This window comes from Daphnia pulicaria, chromosome 1, assembly GCF_021234035.1.
Source record: "Daphnia pulicaria isolate SC F1-1A chromosome 1, SC_F0-13Bv2, whole genome shotgun sequence".
Lineage (NCBI taxonomy): Eukaryota > Metazoa > Arthropoda > Branchiopoda > Diplostraca > Daphniidae > Daphnia > Daphnia pulicaria.
In genome coordinates, this window is record NC_060913.1 from 31,863,603 (window position 1) to 31,880,827 (window position 17,225).

General features: G+C 42.7%; 3 protein-coding genes across 4 annotated transcripts; 2 read left to right on the plus strand and 1 right to left on the minus strand.

The window, feature by feature from the left end:
* The first annotated feature begins 1,382 nt into the window (after window positions 1-1,382).
* LOC124328657 (neuronal acetylcholine receptor subunit alpha-10-like) lies at window positions 1,383-12,006 on the plus strand. 2 transcript variants are annotated; one of them, XM_046787459.1, is made up of 12 exons: window positions 1,383-2,859; window positions 5,822-5,935; window positions 6,043-6,113; window positions 6,207-6,294; window positions 6,361-6,491; window positions 6,580-6,699; window positions 8,929-9,145; window positions 9,403-9,537; window positions 10,157-10,692; window positions 10,781-10,976; window positions 11,076-11,271; window positions 11,336-12,006. In XM_046787459.1, the coding sequence occupies exons 1-12, from the start codon at window positions 2,823-2,825 to the stop codon at window positions 11,412-11,414; spliced, it is 1,920 nt and encodes a 639-aa protein (XP_046643415.1). In that variant the 5' UTR covers window positions 1,383-2,822; the 3' UTR covers window positions 11,415-12,006. The 2 variants fall into 2 exon arrangements, with proteins under 2 accessions (XP_046643415.1, XP_046643421.1); XM_046787465.1 differs by having other exon boundaries at window positions 10,784-10,976.
* A 413-nt stretch (window positions 12,007-12,419) lies between these two features.
* LOC124344960 (TRAF3-interacting protein 1-like) lies at window positions 12,420-15,786 on the plus strand. The gene is made up of 10 exons (XM_046798265.1): window positions 12,420-12,812; window positions 12,922-13,039; window positions 13,111-13,284; window positions 13,350-13,966; window positions 14,042-14,087; window positions 14,147-14,182; window positions 14,254-14,455; window positions 14,526-14,736; window positions 14,812-15,014; window positions 15,082-15,786. The coding sequence occupies exons 1-10, from the start codon at window positions 12,678-12,680 to the stop codon at window positions 15,239-15,241; spliced, it is 1,902 nt and encodes a 633-aa protein (XP_046654221.1). The 5' UTR covers window positions 12,420-12,677; the 3' UTR covers window positions 15,242-15,786.
* LOC124345115 (solute carrier family 25 member 40-like) lies at window positions 15,351-17,141 on the minus strand. The gene is made up of 8 exons (XM_046798280.1): window positions 16,905-17,141; window positions 16,636-16,829; window positions 16,276-16,567; window positions 16,121-16,219; window positions 15,966-16,063; window positions 15,820-15,898; window positions 15,628-15,738; window positions 15,351-15,542 (listed from the first exon to the last, which is right to left on the minus strand). The coding sequence occupies exons 1-8, from the start codon at window positions 17,008-17,010 to the stop codon at window positions 15,454-15,456; spliced, it is 1,068 nt and encodes a 355-aa protein (XP_046654236.1). The 5' UTR covers window positions 17,011-17,141; the 3' UTR covers window positions 15,351-15,453.
* Between the last annotated feature and the right edge of the window lie 84 nt (window positions 17,142-17,225).

Genomic DNA, 17,225 nt, shown 5'->3' on the forward strand with positions numbered 1-17,225 from the left:
ACAAATAAGTATTATAGACAGAGAGAGATACACAGCACGTTCGGTTGCCAATATACGTATAATGCTGCTGTAGCTGCTGCTGCTGCTGTGTACACATACTCTGAACGGCTCACGATCCTTTTCTCGGTTGCCTTTTCCCTTTGATGTGATGTAAACTCTGTGATGTATCAAAAGAAGAAAAGTCGACGGGAGCGAGGGAAATCGACAGCTACATATTATAGGAGAGCTTATTCTTGTTCTTCTTTTCTGTGCTGCTCCATCTATCCCGGATATGTGTACACACAGCACAGCACAGCAGCTCCTAGATAGAACCGGACGGAGCTATAGAACTCGTGTGGTTTTTCCGCTATTATTTTTTTTTTTTTCTTTCTTTTTTTTTTGTTGATCGGAGAATAAACGGAAACATCCTGGCGCGGAGGAGGAGAGCAGCATGAAAAAAGAGAGCCGGCATCACAGCACAGCACAGCTCTGAATAAGATGTGACATCTTTGACTAATTGGGGCGTGTATATGCGCTATGTAGGGCGATGCCAGCGCATCCAGCCCTGCTGCATACGGTTGCGAAAATAAAAGAAGAAGAAGAAGAAGAAAGTAGGAGACCTTTTTAAGATTGCGTTCACTTTGACGGAGATCCAGTCAATGTCAAGTCGACCGACAGGCCGACAATCGAAAAAGAAAAAAAGAATAAAGAAAGAGTCAAATGTTTTATACACATCAAGAAAAGAAAAGAATAAAAAAAGGATGTATCTACTCTAGATCGGCCGTGGTTTTTTATTTCTTTTGCTGTGTGTGTTATGTTATGTATAAGGACAGCAGCAGCAACCAAATACATCCATTAACAGATGGATGATGATGGCGAAGAATCTGTTTTTTTTTCTTCTTCTTGTAGTTTCTTTCGGGTCCGAAATGTGTGCGCAGCAGCGGAAGAAAAAGACGTGAAAGATTAGAATCGACTTTAATCTCGCAGGTCCTTAATGTTATGCGCGACTATTTGGAGAATTCTTGGAGCCAATCAAGAATGGAAATCTTATTCCACTCCATGGCAATGTCAGGTTCTCTTGAATTCAAACATGAAATGACTATACATACACATAGTCAGCGCTATAGTGGCCTATACATTTCCTGTATTATTAACAAAGCTATCTAGACGACTTTATTGTGTAATACACATCTAAAATCGTCTAAAATAATGACATGTTGATCCGCTGTCATTATTTAACGTCAACAACCTGAACCGATTCGTCATTCATCAACTATTCAATATACCCCGCCATTAAATTTTTTATTTTCAAATTTTCAATTAAACCTTTCATTATCTGTGCATTAATTATTTGTACACTATTACACACACGATGTGAAAAAAAATAAGAAAACCTTTTCCCTCTCTCCAGCAGCACTCCGTCCGCGCGGAATCATTTGAAATTGAATATCAATCTCATCATGAAATATAAGAGCAGACCAAAAAAAATGTCTCCTTCCATTACATACCGGATTGTCTCTTATATAACACAAAAAAAAACAAAAAAGAAAAAAAAATGAGAAGGCGGGTTAACTAAACAGCGACACGGATGCGCTCTGGCGCCGCCTATTACCGATGCGCATGTGCCCGCCACCGCATATCCACAACATCCAGCAGCGGAAAAAAGAGAGCTAGAGGGAAATATTTGAGCTAGATATCTATCGCCACTCTTCTATAGTATATTGTAGGCTATACAGCAGCAGCTAGAGAGACGACACAGCTCAGCAGAGACAGCATATATATATACGCCGGCCAACTTTGCCAAGACGGCCAGTCGCTACACACCAGTTCCTCCATCCAGCAGCAGCAGCAGCAGCAGCAGCATATTTCTCCTTTTGCAGAAAACCATTTCATCGCCCAGTGCTGTTTTCCCGTGCTGTTATTTCTCCCCCTATACAGAGAAAAAAGCGATTGTCTAACGGCCGAGCAAGTCATCAACTATACAGACAGCCCGGCCTGTTATATTATATCCTTCCCCCCCCCCCCCCTCACATATATATATTATATACTGTGTGTCTATAGACTGGTGGTGGTGCCGCTTGTTCATTGCTGAAGGAGGGGGGTGTGTGTGGAGGAAGAAGGGCGAAAAAAGGGGGGAAATGAGTGAGTCCAGTGAGTTGCTGCTGCTGCCCAGGAGTGGATCATTACCGTAAAAAGACGCAGGAATATAAGGGGGCCGGCTGCTACTGTACTGCGCTGCTGGACCGGAGACTTTTTTTCTTTTTTTGTCTTGTTTTGTGATTTCATCTGTGCTGACTCGGTGTGCGTGTGTGCTGTGCTGTGCTGCGTTCCAGTTGCTTTTATCTGCTCTCCTGACCGCTCCTTATAGTCGCCGGGCAGGAGCGCAAGGAGCTGCTGTGCTCTGGTCTCTTCTTTCTTCTATTAGTTATATATCTCTCGACTCGATCCACATGCAGCAGCAGCAGATCAGAGCAGACACTTGACTTCAAAGTCACTCTCCGGGGGGATATCTATGTCTATCTAGATGATGCTGGCCATATAGGCCGTCCTATCCTCTCTCTCTCTCTTCGACTCTTTGAGCCTCTTACGGCTCCTGTGCTGCTATACTGCTCCGCTAGCTCCTTCTTCTCGCTATACAGCGGCCGATTGATGATCGCAGAACTCTGTAGATCTTCCACAAAGAGGCAGAATCTACACATCGTCAACTGTGATTTGATTACAAACAAACACAAAACACAAAAGAGGAAGGAAATAAAAAAACAAAAGGCAATAACCGCACGCGGGTCTTTTAACCAGCACGTCATAATATAAAAGTCTGGCATTTCTAGCAGCAGCTCCTGCCGATGCATTCGTCCAGATTCCGTGCAGTCGGCACAGCAGGTAAATCATTTCCCACTTGGTTTCGGTCTATATAATTATATTAGGGCTATACAATCATATACATGTTGTGTAGGCTATGCAATGAACTGGAATTATATAAAGAATAGTCATTTAGATCATGTATCTATGGTACTACGAAAATATTGGCTGCTGGCTAAACACATTTGATTTTAATGCCAGACGTGCAGATTTCCGTGTCGAGATAAATGTTCGGCTTTTGCTTTGGTCTGTGAAGGGATGGCACACATTCTTCATTAAGGAGACAAGAAAATGGGGACACGCAATAATCAAAACGAATATAATTTACAACAAACATCTAATGACAAAGAATATATATATATATATCCAATCGTACTCCAAACAGCAAGCGGGGCTCGGCCAGCAGTAGTAGCCTACATAGCTCATATAGCTCAGCTCAACCATTGGTTTTTTTGTTGTTGTTGTTTTCTTTTGTTTGCCCTGTATCTTTTGTGAGCAGCGCAACAGCAGATGATGAGAGAAAGAAGAGCTCTATCCGTATATACTTTCTATTCTTTTTCTTTGTTATATTTCCGTCGTCGTCGTCGTCACAACAGACTTTTCTTCATTCTTTTTGCTGCTGGGCGGCCGATGCTGCGGGTATGACTTGTACAGTCACGTCTATATAACCCGATCCTGTATTATAATACCACGCCGCGGCCCTTTTTCGATTTGTTATTCGCATCCAATTCCGCAGCAGCAGCAGCCCGCGCGTCTGTATTATATATATATAAGAGATGTCTAAATAATACCATCATCGTGGTAGAAGGAAAACCATGTATTTTTCTGGCCGATTGATGAAAATCATTCGAATGTGTATACATACAAACCCGCGAAACGAGAATCTTCCTCTTTTTCCCCCCGCTGATTTCAAAGGGAATATTTCTTCGTCCATCAAATCCTAAATAGGCCCATAGTATTCTCTCCTCTCGAGGGGTTTTTATATCCGTTTGATTTTGATGCTGCTGGTGACTAGCCCCATCAACTTCTTTATTTCTACGTCGTATACAAGTATATATAGTGTGTACTATAAGGGCGCGGTTTTTGAGCTCATCCGCAACTTTTTTTCTTCTTTTTCAATTGCGATATTATCCGCGCGAGGGTTTAAACCAATAACCCGAGACCGAAAATATTTAGACATCGCCATCTAATCTCTGTTTTCTTTTCTTTTCTTTTTTTTTTTTTGCTTTGATACACACATTTCGGATTTTCAAAGTCGTTGCGGTATAAAGTCTATAACAGAGTCCCTCGGCCGTGGTATTATATTATAGCTAGCAAGAGCTATACAGGGTTTGTTGGTATATGCAAATCTCTTTGATATTGCAGCGGGGCAGAGTAAAGTACTAGTAGTATAAATATAAGAATCTTTGACTCTGACTATGTGTGTGTGTAGGTCGTGGGGTGGTGTTGGGGGTGGCTGTTGGGGTTGCTGTGGATATCATCCGGTTTTGATGACGGACCAACTATCCCGTTTCGTTTATTTTACACGTCTCATTTGACGGCACACACTAGATGCAGCCAGCCATAGAGCGTATTAGCCTAGGCAGACCCATGCACGCCGCCCCCACGTAAAAGGACTTTTTTTTTCGGAGACCAGCAAATATTATTTTTGTGCAATATCAGCTCGACACGCCCACAGGCGTCTATATGTACATCCATCTATGCATGTTATATACACATAGTGTTGATGATTCATCTCACCATCAATCTATACTACTACACCACCACCACAGCGCCATATATTTTATTTGCCTTTTTTTCTTTCTTTTTCTGGCCATTTCGATCGCAGAAAAAATTCTGAACTTATTTCGCTGACGCCTCCAGGCGTTTGATGATCATCATTTTCCCTTTTTTTTATTTTTTCGTACTTGTCGATAACGAAATTTTGTCGACGATGCAAATGCAGTTTAAGGGGAGCAGCAGAGAGACCCTTGTCTCTTTATTAGCGCGAATGGAAATTGCGGTAACCAGCGCAGCAGCAGCAGCAGCCAAAGTGAACTATACAGAGAAAAAATTCCACGACTATTTCAAAGCCAAACGCATTGCATAATTTCATTACTCTGAATTGATTAGAAAAGAAAGAAAGTTGTACTGAAAGTACCTCCAGGAAAGTGAATGATTCGAGTGCTGCGCGTCGATGACTTGCCAATCACACCGCAATTAACGCGTATCTATAATCTATATCTATAGTAAATTTACATATAAAAAGGGCGTGTCCCCCTACCTTTCTAGATGACATAAAAAACGATACTTATTAATTGATTCATTTTTTTTTCTCTTGGAAAATACTTTGAAGCTTTTTTTTTTAAAGCATTACCCATTTGATATGGCGCTGTAACTAATTTGACATGTCAAATACTACTCATCAAAGATGAGATGGGCGGAGGAGAGCAGACCGAATAAATCTTATGGCTGTGATGATTGCGAATATTCGGCTTCGATGGCTGCACAATTAATTAGAAGGGCGGGCGAGCTGTCCGTCGATAACGAAGATGTCTATAAGCGGGTGAGGGGGAAATTGATGATGAAATTTTAACCGGGAACCGAGCGCGGCGACAACCATGGAGGAATCCGACGAAGCTGACGGGCTATGAGTGCATGGTGCTGCTGCGTACTTACTACGAACCCGAGGACTTAATTAATGACAGACGTTATGTAGACACAAAATTCAGATGCAAATATTAAGACATAAGAGATACACAGCCAGTCAAAGAAGGGGGGGGGGAGAGAATCAAAACGGAAGTAAATCAAAGAAGTTGATTTCCCCATTCGGGATGCTGTGCTGATTCTTTTTTCTCGGAGCGAATGGCGGGTTAGAGATGCGACGGTTTATAAATTTCCCATTTGCAAAGTTTTTGAATGTTTCCCTGCTGTGATTGACGCACAACACACAAACGCAACAACATAAGTTCTATATCTCTACTTTGTGTGTATGTGAGTTTAGCTTGGCTGCTGCTGTCACTTGAGCTCATCCTCCTATTGCCGGAAGCTGTTCACTCGGATCACAACGAGTACCGACTCTTGCGCCATTTGATGGCCAATTACGACAGCAACGCTCGTAAGTCTTCCGCTCCCATCCGCTCCCATTTGATTCCGGGTTTATATACGCTGCTGCACAGCAGTGGCAATCGAGATATGAATTTGACTCTCATTCGATTGTTACAGGTCCTGTCGCCAATTCCACCAAAGCCCTTCAAGTGGTTTTCGGCATGTCACTCCATTTAATCATTGACGTGGTATGTATTAGGATGGAAATCACTTTCGAAAAAAAGCGCCATTCAAATTTGTTTAAATTTCGCGCGGTTTTTATTTTTGAAAAAAACAAACAGGACGAACGAAATCAAATACTAACGACAAACTGTTGGCTGACACAGAAATGGAACGACAGTCACTTGACCTGGAACTCGTCCGATTACGGTAACAAATTTATTTCATTCTTCTATTATTATTAGATTTCAATTCATTTCAAAATAAAATACCCAGGAGGTATTCACGTGGTGAGAATACCTTACCAGAGAGTCTGGAGACCGGACATTATCCTGTACAACAACGCCGATGCCCAGTACACGTCCAGCGTCATCAACACCAACGTCATCGTCTCGGACAACGGCGAGGTGAGTGAATTTGATTCTTTCATGAATTTATTTCTTTTTTATTTGAAATTGAATTGAATCAATAATCGACACCGCTGCTGCTGTAAAGGTCGTCTGGCTGAGTCACGGCATTTTCCGCAGCTCGTGCGACATCAACGTCGAGTATTTCCCGTTCGACTTGCAGAGCTGCAAGATGAAATGGGCTTCCTGGACTTACGACGGATTCCAGGTACATTACATCAGACACTCTTCTCATTTTCTTTTCTCCTTTTTCATCTTGATTATATGTCTATAATTATCAAAACTTTGCCGATTCACCAAACGGAGTTATGCATAGGGAAGAAGCCGTGAGAACTGAAACGACAAAAAAAACCAAAATTGTTCCAGAAAAGGGCCGCGTGTGTTCCTCGTTCGTCACGAAATTCCTGGGTGACACGAAATAAAGGGTGTGACTTACTCTATGCTCTTTTTCAGCCACGCCAGCAAGTCGGACAAATACTTTGAGCTCCTAACTGGGTCTAATAAGAGGCGCCCAACACTTTGAGCTGGGCGAGGACCGAGACCTACATGTATGCATGCACTGGAAATTAGATTACCTACTTACGTATCAAGAAATAAGGCGCGCAGCACCCACCAGAGAGAGAGAGAGAGAAAAAAGGGCTTCCATATGACAGTGTTGTTCCTTAATATATTAGACGACACGTCCGTCGAAAGGATTTCGCGTCTTCTTTCTCAGCCAGCACTATAGCTGCTGTGTCTATCCTATTTTGAATATATATTAGATGTATATAGGGACATGCATGGATAGGAGGACTGTATAGGTGTTTGTGTGCCAGAAAGCCGGGGAATTCATTTTTCTTGAAATTTACCGCCAGCGATTCAAAGTGTCCGGTTGTTTTTATTTTGGTTTGCTGGGCCCAGCAGTAAGCCAAAGTCGCCCGTGCAGGACGAGACTCCCTAGCTCCGTGATGAAGCACCGAAAACCTCGATGTGTGATCTCTTTTTTTGTCGATATAAGAAATAACAAACAAAAGAAAGAAACAAACACAAAAGAGAAAAGGAATACAAGTTGCCAAAAGAGAAAAGAAAAGAAAGAAAAAATATTAGACGCTAGGGATGCGCATCTAATAATAATCGAATGAAAAGAGGCCATTCATTCGCCGTTATTTGACTGTGTGTGTATGTTTGTGTGTGTAGGCCTACGTGTATACTCTTTCATCCCCCCTCCAAACGCACACGCGCCTTATAATGTCTATCGCTTGCAGCAGTCTGCTGGCTGTTTGGCTGTGTCTATACTATATCTTTCTGCGCTGTAGTTATTATCAATTGATTTATAAATGTCTGGCCATTTTTGACGACTCAAATTGGATCAATGGCGATTCCTCACAACCATCAGACGTTTAGACATCTATAAACAAGGAATTCGTGAGATATTTATTCCGTCGTTTCCTCGTCCTCGTTACTCTCTAACGCAATCCGGAAGAAAAAGAAAAAATAGGAGACAAGAAGCCAGTCTGATAAATAATATCCCATTAGCAGGGAAAGGCAATCGGATCCCGACGCCGACTGAATGGCTGATGAGCGCCATGCAGCTAGGCGATGCACAGCCCCAGCAGCAGCAGCAGCTCTTTTATTTATTTTCTTTTCTGATCAAACATATAAGTCGCATATATTCTTATTCCTTCAGCTCTTTTTTGCCGTGTTATATATATACGCAGTTCGTGTGAAATTATTCCTGCGACTTTTGACGGGATTGATGTGTTATGCGCGTGCCATTTCGTTCATTGTCGCTCAGCTTTTCGAGTTCCTTTTGCTCTTGAAATCGACACGGTTGAAATCGTAGAGTGGTTGACATTTCGTTTGTTTCACAAAGTTATTCAATCACACACACAAAAAGGGGGAAAAAAGAAGAAGAAGAAGAGATTGAAATTTATTTATTTCGCCTCTTTTTTCCGCATGGCGGATCATCGCGATGTGCTGTGACGTTATTGGTCCGTGACTGCCAATAGCTCTCCTACGACGACGAACGAACGATGGGATAATATCTACAGTTCAAATGACGAGCGACTCGGCACACTGGCGAGATCGCACAGGATAGACAACATTCTTCGTCCTCTCTCTCATCCCAGCAGTTGCTCAAGTGGCAAAGTCCCCCCACCCCCTCCAGCACGAGATCAGAGATTGAAAATGAACGCGCATCGCTGAACGAACGAGAGTGGGAAAAAACCTTTTCCCCCTCATAGACTGCTCCCAACGGTGGAAAATCGAAAAAATTGCCGATTCCCATCGATGTCGTCACACGGACCATCGCAGAATATTTGACATTTTGAAAACGTCTAATTCAATAGAGAAATAACAGACAAAATAGATAATCGTCCGTTTATAAATATTATTCGCTTGACGGTCTTTTTATATATTTATCTTTTTGCGTGATTTTCATCGGCATGATCATCGGCAGATCGATTTGAAGAAGCAAACGGACGAAGGGGACGTGAGCAACTACCAGACGAACGGCGAGTTCGACCTGGTGGATTTCGAAGCCATCCATCACGAGGAGTACTACAGCTGCTGCCCGGAGCCTTATCCGGACATCACTTACGTCATCAAAATGAAGCGCCGCCCACTCTTCTACGTCTTCAACTTGATCCTGCCCTGTCTGCTCATCAACGGCATCGGTTCGTATTATTATTATGACGACGACATTCATTTTTCTATTAAACATTAAAAACGCGCGCACCCACAATCCTCAAATAAAAGCAGACGACTGTCTGATGACATTTTTTTCCCCCACACCCTGGACTCTTCCTGGACCCGATGCAATATCTTTTGCGTTAGGAGGGGAGTGTGTGCTGTGAACTGCGTTTATTCCCCGCAGTAGATTAATAATAATATCTCCAAATGTTTATTTGTCCCATCATATTGCCCGGCACAGCTTTACTGGTGTTTTACGTCCCGTCCGAGTCCGGCGAGAAAGTGACCCTGGGCATCAGTTCACTGCTGTCCATGACTGTCTTCCTCATGACCATCAGGGAAAGTTTGCCGCCAACCGAGAAGACTCCGCTCATCAGTGAGTATATATCTCTCATCATCTCGCTCTAACTTCATATTATAGTAGCCTATCTCTATACAGGCCTTGTGGACGTCTATATTATCTCTAATGTCTCTGCTGTGTGTGTCTATTGCACGTGCCAGCTGATGGGCAAAAGAAAGGAGGAGAAAATTCAAGTCGGGGGATTTGAGAAGCGCAGAATATAGCAGAGCTATAGCTTATAGCTGGTTATGTGTGTGACGCGCGTGAACGCACTGTTTGCGCTTCGCCGGTCGATATTAGATCTTGTGAGAACTGTAGTACAGTATATAGGAGACTCCACCAACTGACGATATGATGTCGCAGGCAGCCCAAAGTCGTGTCGCCGGTTGATGACCGGTTGACGTCACAGCGCCCGCTAGCGGCGTTTAGACTCTACTATGATGAAACGACGACGACGACACGGGTTACACATTTTTCTTCTAGACGGAACAAGGGAAAACTTTTAATCAGGACGACGTACTACATCTACCATTCCCTAAAGAACTATAGTGTCTATCATCCGGAAATATAAAACGATCGATATTTTGTATTTTGTATTTTAATTATTTGGCGCCATTTTACCTTTTTTTTTAAATAATCCAATCGCGGCATATAGGCTTGTATTACGGCGTCTCCATTTGCTTGGTGTCGTTCGCTTCGGGGCTGTCGGTGGTCACGTTGAATCTTCACCACCGCGGCTTGAGAGGCACTGAGGTGCCGTACATCATGCGCCGGATCATTCTGGGCGGGCTGGCCCGGCTGGTTTTGCTCCGCTTTGATGTCGACGAGAGACACTCGTCGCCGTCGTCGACGCCGAGTTCAGGCGGCGGAGGAGAACACCATCACTCCGGCGCTTCCGGAGATCCCATTCCGGCCAGCCGCTTGGCTTCCCGCAACTTCAACGAATCGCCGACTAAAGTTTGCACGTCGGCCGGCCCCGATCTCCGCTGCACTTGCGGCAAATCTCAACACGGCGGCAGCGGAGGCGGCCGTCACGTTCATCAAAGGGCAGGACGTCCGTCATCATCACATCAGCCACCGGTCGGCGTCTCGGCCACGAGATCCTCCTCCGGCTGGTTCCCATCGACGCCCCTCAATGGCGGTCCCCCAAGCAGCCGGAATTCTCAGGAGCGACTGCGCTTAAGACTCCAGGTAAACTTATATTTGATTTTTTCAATCTCTATTAAAAAATTGAATGGAAAAATCGATAAGTAATACAAATGAAAAACGTTTGGGAAAGGAGTTGGAGCCGAGAGCGACCGACGTCTATTTGGATCCCGATTATAACGACAAATTCCAGTCGGCCGATCTGGATTTCCTGGGCATCGGTCCGCCGTCGCCCAAATTCTATTCCCGCCGCGTCCCATCAACGCCCAAAGCCCCGCATCACCATCAACAGCATCCTCAGCAGCAGCCGTTATTGAATCCCGAACCAGGTTCCATCTGATTTCTGACATTTTTTTTTCCCGGCTTTCAATCGAAAAGAAATGTAGGAATGAACGAAAATTATGATTTTTTATTTTTTCCCCCCGCAGTGAGTGGGTCGTCGTCTGCTGAAATTGGCGGCGGATTCGGAATCCTGAGCCAAGGCAGCATTTACGAGCAACGATTGACCGAGTTGATGGCCCGCGTGTCCACGGCCGTCGAGCGGAACGAGAACCGACTGGAAGAACAGGATCGCCGGGAGGCCATTGCGCTCGAATGGAAGCAGCTGGCCCTCGTTTGCGACAGGTTTCTCGCCTTTTTCCTATTGGATTTTTCATTGGATTTTCAATTTTCTCGTCAATGTTCGCAGGATCCTATTGCTCACGTTCGTCATCATCACAACCGTCGCCACCTGCGTCGTGCTCACCTCGTCCCCGTACGGTCCGTAAAAATAAAATAAAATAAAATAAAAACCAAAGTTCCATCTAAATGTTGTTGTTGTTGTTGTTGCTCTCCTCGGAGGCAAATAAATAAAAAAATAAATCCATTGTAAAAGCAAAGAAAAAAAAAAGGGAAATGTCAAATTGTGATTCCATACATAGTTTTGTCCAAGCCAAAAAAATAATATCGATTATTGATTTGAATTATTTGTTACTTCTCTTCCGTTTAGTGATGTCATCATTATCGATTCTTTTTTTGGTTGTTATTATATCAAACAATACTCTATATATAAGTTGTTGTACATCTCCTCTGTAATACCATGTAATTTAAAAAGAAAACAAAAAACAAAAAGGCAAAAAGAGAAAATCTGGTGGGGTGCGTATCGCACGCTCGTGAGTCTAAATCGCATTGTCAACATTTTCGGGAGAGGATTTGAGAGTTATTTTTTTCTTTCTTTCTTTCTTTTTCTTTCCTTGTCGCCCCCTTCCATAGTTTTTGGCAGAATAAGTGATGAGTGCCGAGGGTTTTTAGACTGGGCTGTGTAGTGCCATGAGACAACTGTCAAGATATAACTGTATAAATACAATGTGTGGTCTAGTCTCTGCTCTGCCCCGCTCGCCGACGAGTTATATTCACTAAGATGATATTCCAACTGTAACCACAGTCGAGAATTGATGACGGATTGGGATGTCAATCCTGTCAGTGTACAGGGCCACCAGCTGCCGGCGGATTCCCCGGCTGCTGGCGGAGATATACGGGATTACATATACAACAGACGGAGCAGAAGAGTTCAACAGCCCAGACCAGCACAACATGTAATTTAATATAATTGCAAGAGGTTTTTTTTTTTTTGAGCAATTGCGCGTCGTTAACGAACAACTGGGCTCTATTAGTGTGACTCTAATCTGGTCGTTTTGTGTGGTCGGAAAATCAATCAAAAAGGAGTTGGTTGTTTCTAGAATTAGACGACAACATTGCACACACTGGGCCGCGGCCTGAATTTTATTTGACAATTGGATTTCTGGTCGTCATGGTGACCAATCGAGCGTCACACACATACCTTGGCTCGTCAGACGGACACAGATTACTTATTCATCCCAGAATATATTATATCGTGTGTGACGTGTGTTTCGATAGAAACTGCGAATCTCTTTGCAGGAAAAGTACCAAACAAAACACAGCCTTGATCTGGATTATTCGCTCCTCTCGCGTCCTCAGTGTCAGTGTTTCTCCATCACCTGAACCGCCAGCAGCAGCAGCAGCGAGTAAATATGGTTGAAGAGATAGATCCCTCGGTGATCCAACGCACTCAACAAAAGCTGGGAAAGTACATTCAGCGACCTCAGCTGACGGATAAACTCCTGAAACGTCCACCTTTCCGGTTTATTCACGACATTATCACGGCCGTGAGTCCCAACTTCCAAGTGCTTTTCAAAGTGTTATTTCATGTTTTGACTTATTGATTTTTGGGGTGTGATGATGTCAACCTTTTTCCCATTTTATTGTGTATATCAGGTCATCAGTCAGTATGGCATACTGGAGAATGTTTTCACTAAACAGGAACTACTTTCTGAGAACATCAAGGAAAAAGAAGACAAAATAGCGTTCCTGCAAAAGTTTATCTCCCACATATGTAAGATTGATGTCTAAAAATAATCAAATCTGGTTCTTTAATATTCACTGAAATTTAACTGCCTATTTCAGCATCTGAACTTGGACAGAATTTGAATGTGAAGCCATCCAAGATTGTCGCTGGCATTGAAGCTGGAAAAACAAATGATTTACTTCAAGCCTTGGCTCTGATGCTTGAAAATAATAAGCAAAATAGTAATTCCCAACAAAAGAACAACACCTTGTCAGCCAAACCTGAGAAAAAGGGTATATAGAGATTCAAAGAATTCTAAATATAATGTTATTAAAAATGTAATTAATTCCAATAACAGTTTTGAAGAAAAGTGTTCCACCTGGCACTACTTCGAAAGAAAACAATGTATCAAGATCTACAGCCAAATCAGATGCCATCAACAGACAAGCACCCAACACGAATAAAACCAAAGATGTAGCCAAATCAGGAGTCAGCAGTAACAAACCAAGTCAATTTTCTACTTCTTCATCAAAGCCTGCCTTGCCTAACAAAACAACGACTAACAATAGTAAAACTGAGGAAGCTAAAAAAGATCCTGGTGCCAGCAGTAGCAATAGGAAGCCAGACAACTCAAGCAAAACATCATCAACCAAGCCAACTTCTAGTGTTTCAGTCAAAATGAACAACAGCAGCTCCCGGAACGTGAAAGACGCTACAGCAACTCCCCGTAGCAGTAGATCATTAGAAAGATCCCAGCAACAAAATCAGAAAAATATTGTCGAAGAAACCATTGCCGATGATGTGACGAACGTTGATCCTCCGGACTATTCCAACAATGTTGACGAAGAACCCGTTAAAGATTCATCAATAATTATCCCGACCGATGGTTTCGATGACAAATCCTTACATGTGTCTCCAGATTTCCCTTCTATAGACAGCGGGATTACAATCGAACAGCCTATGGATACATCAACCGTAATGATATGCTACTAAAATAATTATTTAAATTACTTTCTTAACTCTTTTGTTTTCTTGTTTTAACTGAAAAAGATCCGACCTTTAAAATCTTTGGCTGCTCGAGATCTACAAGATGAAGGTCCATGCATAGTAATTAATTTTGATATATTTTTTTATCAACTTATATTTAATCAATAGGGATCGACGATTTGGCAGAAACGCAGGAGCCGCCTGGTATGATGAAGAGCATAAAAGTTAATTCAGTATTTAAACATTTTCCGTGCATTATTGATTTTCTCTATTAGAAATGATCTCCAGCAGGATCGCACAGCTGTCACCACCTCAAACTAACATCCTGAATGCGTTCGAAAAGCCGATTCCTAATCGAAGTTTAAGTCCCAACTTGCCACTCAAGCGACCGGCCAGCGGAAGTCGGCCGAAAAGTTCTCGGCGTCCGCCTTCGAGGACCTCAAGAGATAGACTTTCAGTCATTCAACAGGACAGCAGGTATATTTGGAGGGCTTCCTTCCTCTATTGCGCCATGACAGTTGCGTCACAAGTTTTCGGTTCATTCCAGACCTATGACTGGCCAAGTGCCTCGAGTGATTATTGAAGGCAATCCCATGTCAGACGACGAAGAAGATAGAATAGTCCAGGCAGCTGTGTTTGATCAAGCCACGGCCGATCTCTCTCAAGCTGGCGCTGATGAATTCATGGGCGGTGAACAGGGTAAACTAGTCGAACAAATTTTATCTGCCCAAAGAGAGTGGGATCCCCTATCGGATATGGTACGGAGAAATCAAAATAGATTTTGATTTTAAATATAATTATCTTTCAATATCTTATGTTGCAATGAATGAAAGGAGTCTGGCAATAGGGAGCATGACAGCTCTTCAGCCCAAGTGCAGCATCTGAAGAGTCTCATCCAAGAAATGGCGCAAGCCGCATTGCCGCTGGGCCAGTTGATCCCGCTCATTCACGAAGATATGGAGACGGTGCATCAGGAATGGCAATTTTGGAAGCGAGAAGCCGATCTGCTGGAGGAAGAATATCAAAGAGAAAAAACGTAACTAGCAGACTTCTTCGGCAACCGGTGCGGACTCGTTAGCAACTAATTCTCTTCTGCTCAATAGATCGATTGACAGCGTCGTTGAAAAACTTCAGGCCGAGTTGGAGCAGTTGGACCGTGTCGTGCTCGAGCATCAGATGAGACTTAACACGGCCAAAGTTTCCGTCCTCAAAACAGAAAAAGACGTTTCGCTCGTGATCTCAAATTTCGGAAAGAAGCGCTAATCTTTCAGATGTCGCCGGTGTTTTGACTTTACATTTTTGACAGTAAATAAGCCCTATTTTAAAAATAATAATAATAATATGATCTCTAATCGTTAAGATAAAGAAAAGGTGGAATGGAACGCCTTTATTAAAACATTCCATTTTATTTTATCTCAAGTCATCACTAAAAAAATGTCAACAAACTAGATTCTCTGTCGGACGTGCAAGTCGTTTCACGTATTTTCGAGCATCTTTTTGTTGTAACGACTGAAATAATGTTTCCCATACTCGTACGATGAAATCATGACTGCACAGGCCGGTGCTGCAAAAAGGCAAGAAAAGATGATAACCTTTGAACCTTGCAAAGAAAAGTGCATTAGAAATTTGTATCAATTAAGAAATCGAACCTATTTTGGCTATTCGCGGTACTAGTCCCGCAAAAAGTCCCCCAACTCCTCGTTGCTGGTAGATCCTTTGAATGATTTCTTTAGTTGTGCTGACCTTTCTCGGTGGCTCATCTGTGAAAAGTGGAATGGAAAATATCAGCAATAAATACTATAAAATAACCTGTGTTTTAAATTATCCATCCGCATTTTTACCTGAGCGTATACTTTCTCCGAACTCTAGCTGCCTCAAAGTTTTTACCACGTCGAAAGGGAGGGTGACAACGGCAGCGAGCTGCATATTTGACAAAAAAGTTGATTAGTGTGAAGTTTAATGACCATGTATTTTTGTTGAATTTCACCATTCCAGCCAACGCTCCTCCGACGAAGCTCTGCGAAATTGTTATATCAGGCGAGGGCAGGAATTTTTTATACGTTTCGTAAAACGACCAATATATAGCTAGGGACAAAAGAGTTGTTAGGAAGTTTTGTGTCAAATTTTAGGATTAAAATTTACCGGAAAATGGCACATCTCTTAATAATGATGGGGATAGCCCCTGCCATAAGCCGAAGAAACCTCGATTTTTAACCAATTCACGAACCGCAACACCCACCTCTATTAATGAAATAATGTTATGTAACACTGAATATTCCTTGAGCTCTGAGCTGTACCTTGATAGCTGAGCTTTTGGGACTGCATTTTGGTTCGAATCAATTCCAATGGACTGACCATAGTGACTGCCAATGTTCTTCCAACTCCACCAGCAACCAATGATGTCAGCCATACAGGTTGCTGGTGGAAGAAGCTTCCTTCTACATCCTGCCTATCTTTAATAAAACATCTTAACTGCTCATACATGGTGAAATACACCATAGTGGCAGGTAATGCAAGAACAAGGGTTGGTGAGAGACCACTCCACAAAGATGAAATTCCTTCAACTTTAACTATCTTTACAAATGCATCCTGTAGTTAAAGTACATATTAGTTATATAACAGCTAAATCTTAAAATCAAACACTTGACATATTATACCAATGTTCCTGTAAATTGCCCTGGCCTCCTGTACCACTGTTCTTTTGCAATTGAAGCATTCAATTGTTTGCCTTGACCATTCACACATATTATACAGTGATCCATCAAGCCATTACAATAAATGAAACAGCGATTTGGTAGCATTGGTTTCTGTTGAGCCTGGAGACGGATTTTGACGACATCCAGCGGCGTGACTAAAATTTGAATGAAAGGGGAAAATGTGACTATCACACGAAAAAGCGTAGTTATAGAATGACTTTTGTTGTTACCAAGTGTTGATGTTGTAAGGGCACCAAGACAAGAACACAGCATTTGCTGGGAAGGGGTGATTCGATAGCGAGGGTCGTCCACGTCAAATTCTGTGATCTTTGCCATCGTCACGTACGCAATGTTGCGTTCTCAATGTTTCAATCTTATTTAATCCACTTCTTTTACTGTAAGACCATACCGCTGCTGCTGTTTCAGAAGAACCACGAGACTTCAGTACTTCAGACTGATGTCATGTTTACAGTTTGCTGAGCCATCTAGCGGTTTAGATACAGATTGAATACATATATCACAGATTGAATCTTATGATGGGCGGGAAGCCG

What these genes read in the sequence shown, in the direction of transcription:
- LOC124328657 (XM_046787459.1), top strand. Translation starts at nt 2,823, where the DNA reads ATGCATTCGTCCAGATTCCGTGCAGTCGGCACAGCAG. An exon ending in TCGTCTCGGACAACGGCGAG is followed by an intron (nt 6,492 to 6,579) that starts GTGAGTGAATTT and finishes GCTGCTGTAAAG; the next exon opens with GTCGTCTGGCTGAGTCACGG. An exon ending in GTTATTGAATCCCGAACCAG is followed by an intron (nt 10,977 to 11,075) that starts GTTCCATCTGAT and finishes TTCCCCCCGCAG; the next exon opens with TGAGTGGGTCGTCGTCTGCT.
- LOC124344960 (XM_046798265.1), top strand. Translation starts at nt 12,678, where the DNA reads ATGGTTGAAGAGATAGATCCCTCGGTGATCCAACGCACTCAACAAAAG. An exon ending in AAAGTTTATCTCCCACATAT is followed by an intron (nt 13,040 to 13,110) that starts GTAAGATTGATG and finishes TGCCTATTTCAG; the next exon opens with CATCTGAACTTGGACAGAAT. An exon ending in AGCCAAACCTGAGAAAAAGG is followed by an intron (nt 13,285 to 13,349) that starts GTATATAGAGAT and finishes TTCCAATAACAG; the next exon opens with TTTTGAAGAAAAGTGTTCCA.
- LOC124345115 (XM_046798280.1), bottom strand. Translation starts at nt 17,010, where the DNA reads ATGGCAAAGATCACAGAATTTGACGTGGACGACCCTCGCTATCGAATC. An exon ending in GGCAATTTACAGGAACATTG is followed by an intron (nt 16,568 to 16,635) that starts GTATAATATGTC and finishes CTTTAACTACAG; the next exon opens with GATGCATTTGTAAAGATAGT. An exon ending in GAGGAGCGTTGGCTGGAATG is followed by an intron (nt 15,899 to 15,965) that starts GTGAAATTCAAC and finishes TCAAATATGCAG; the next exon opens with CTCGCTGCCGTTGTCACCCT.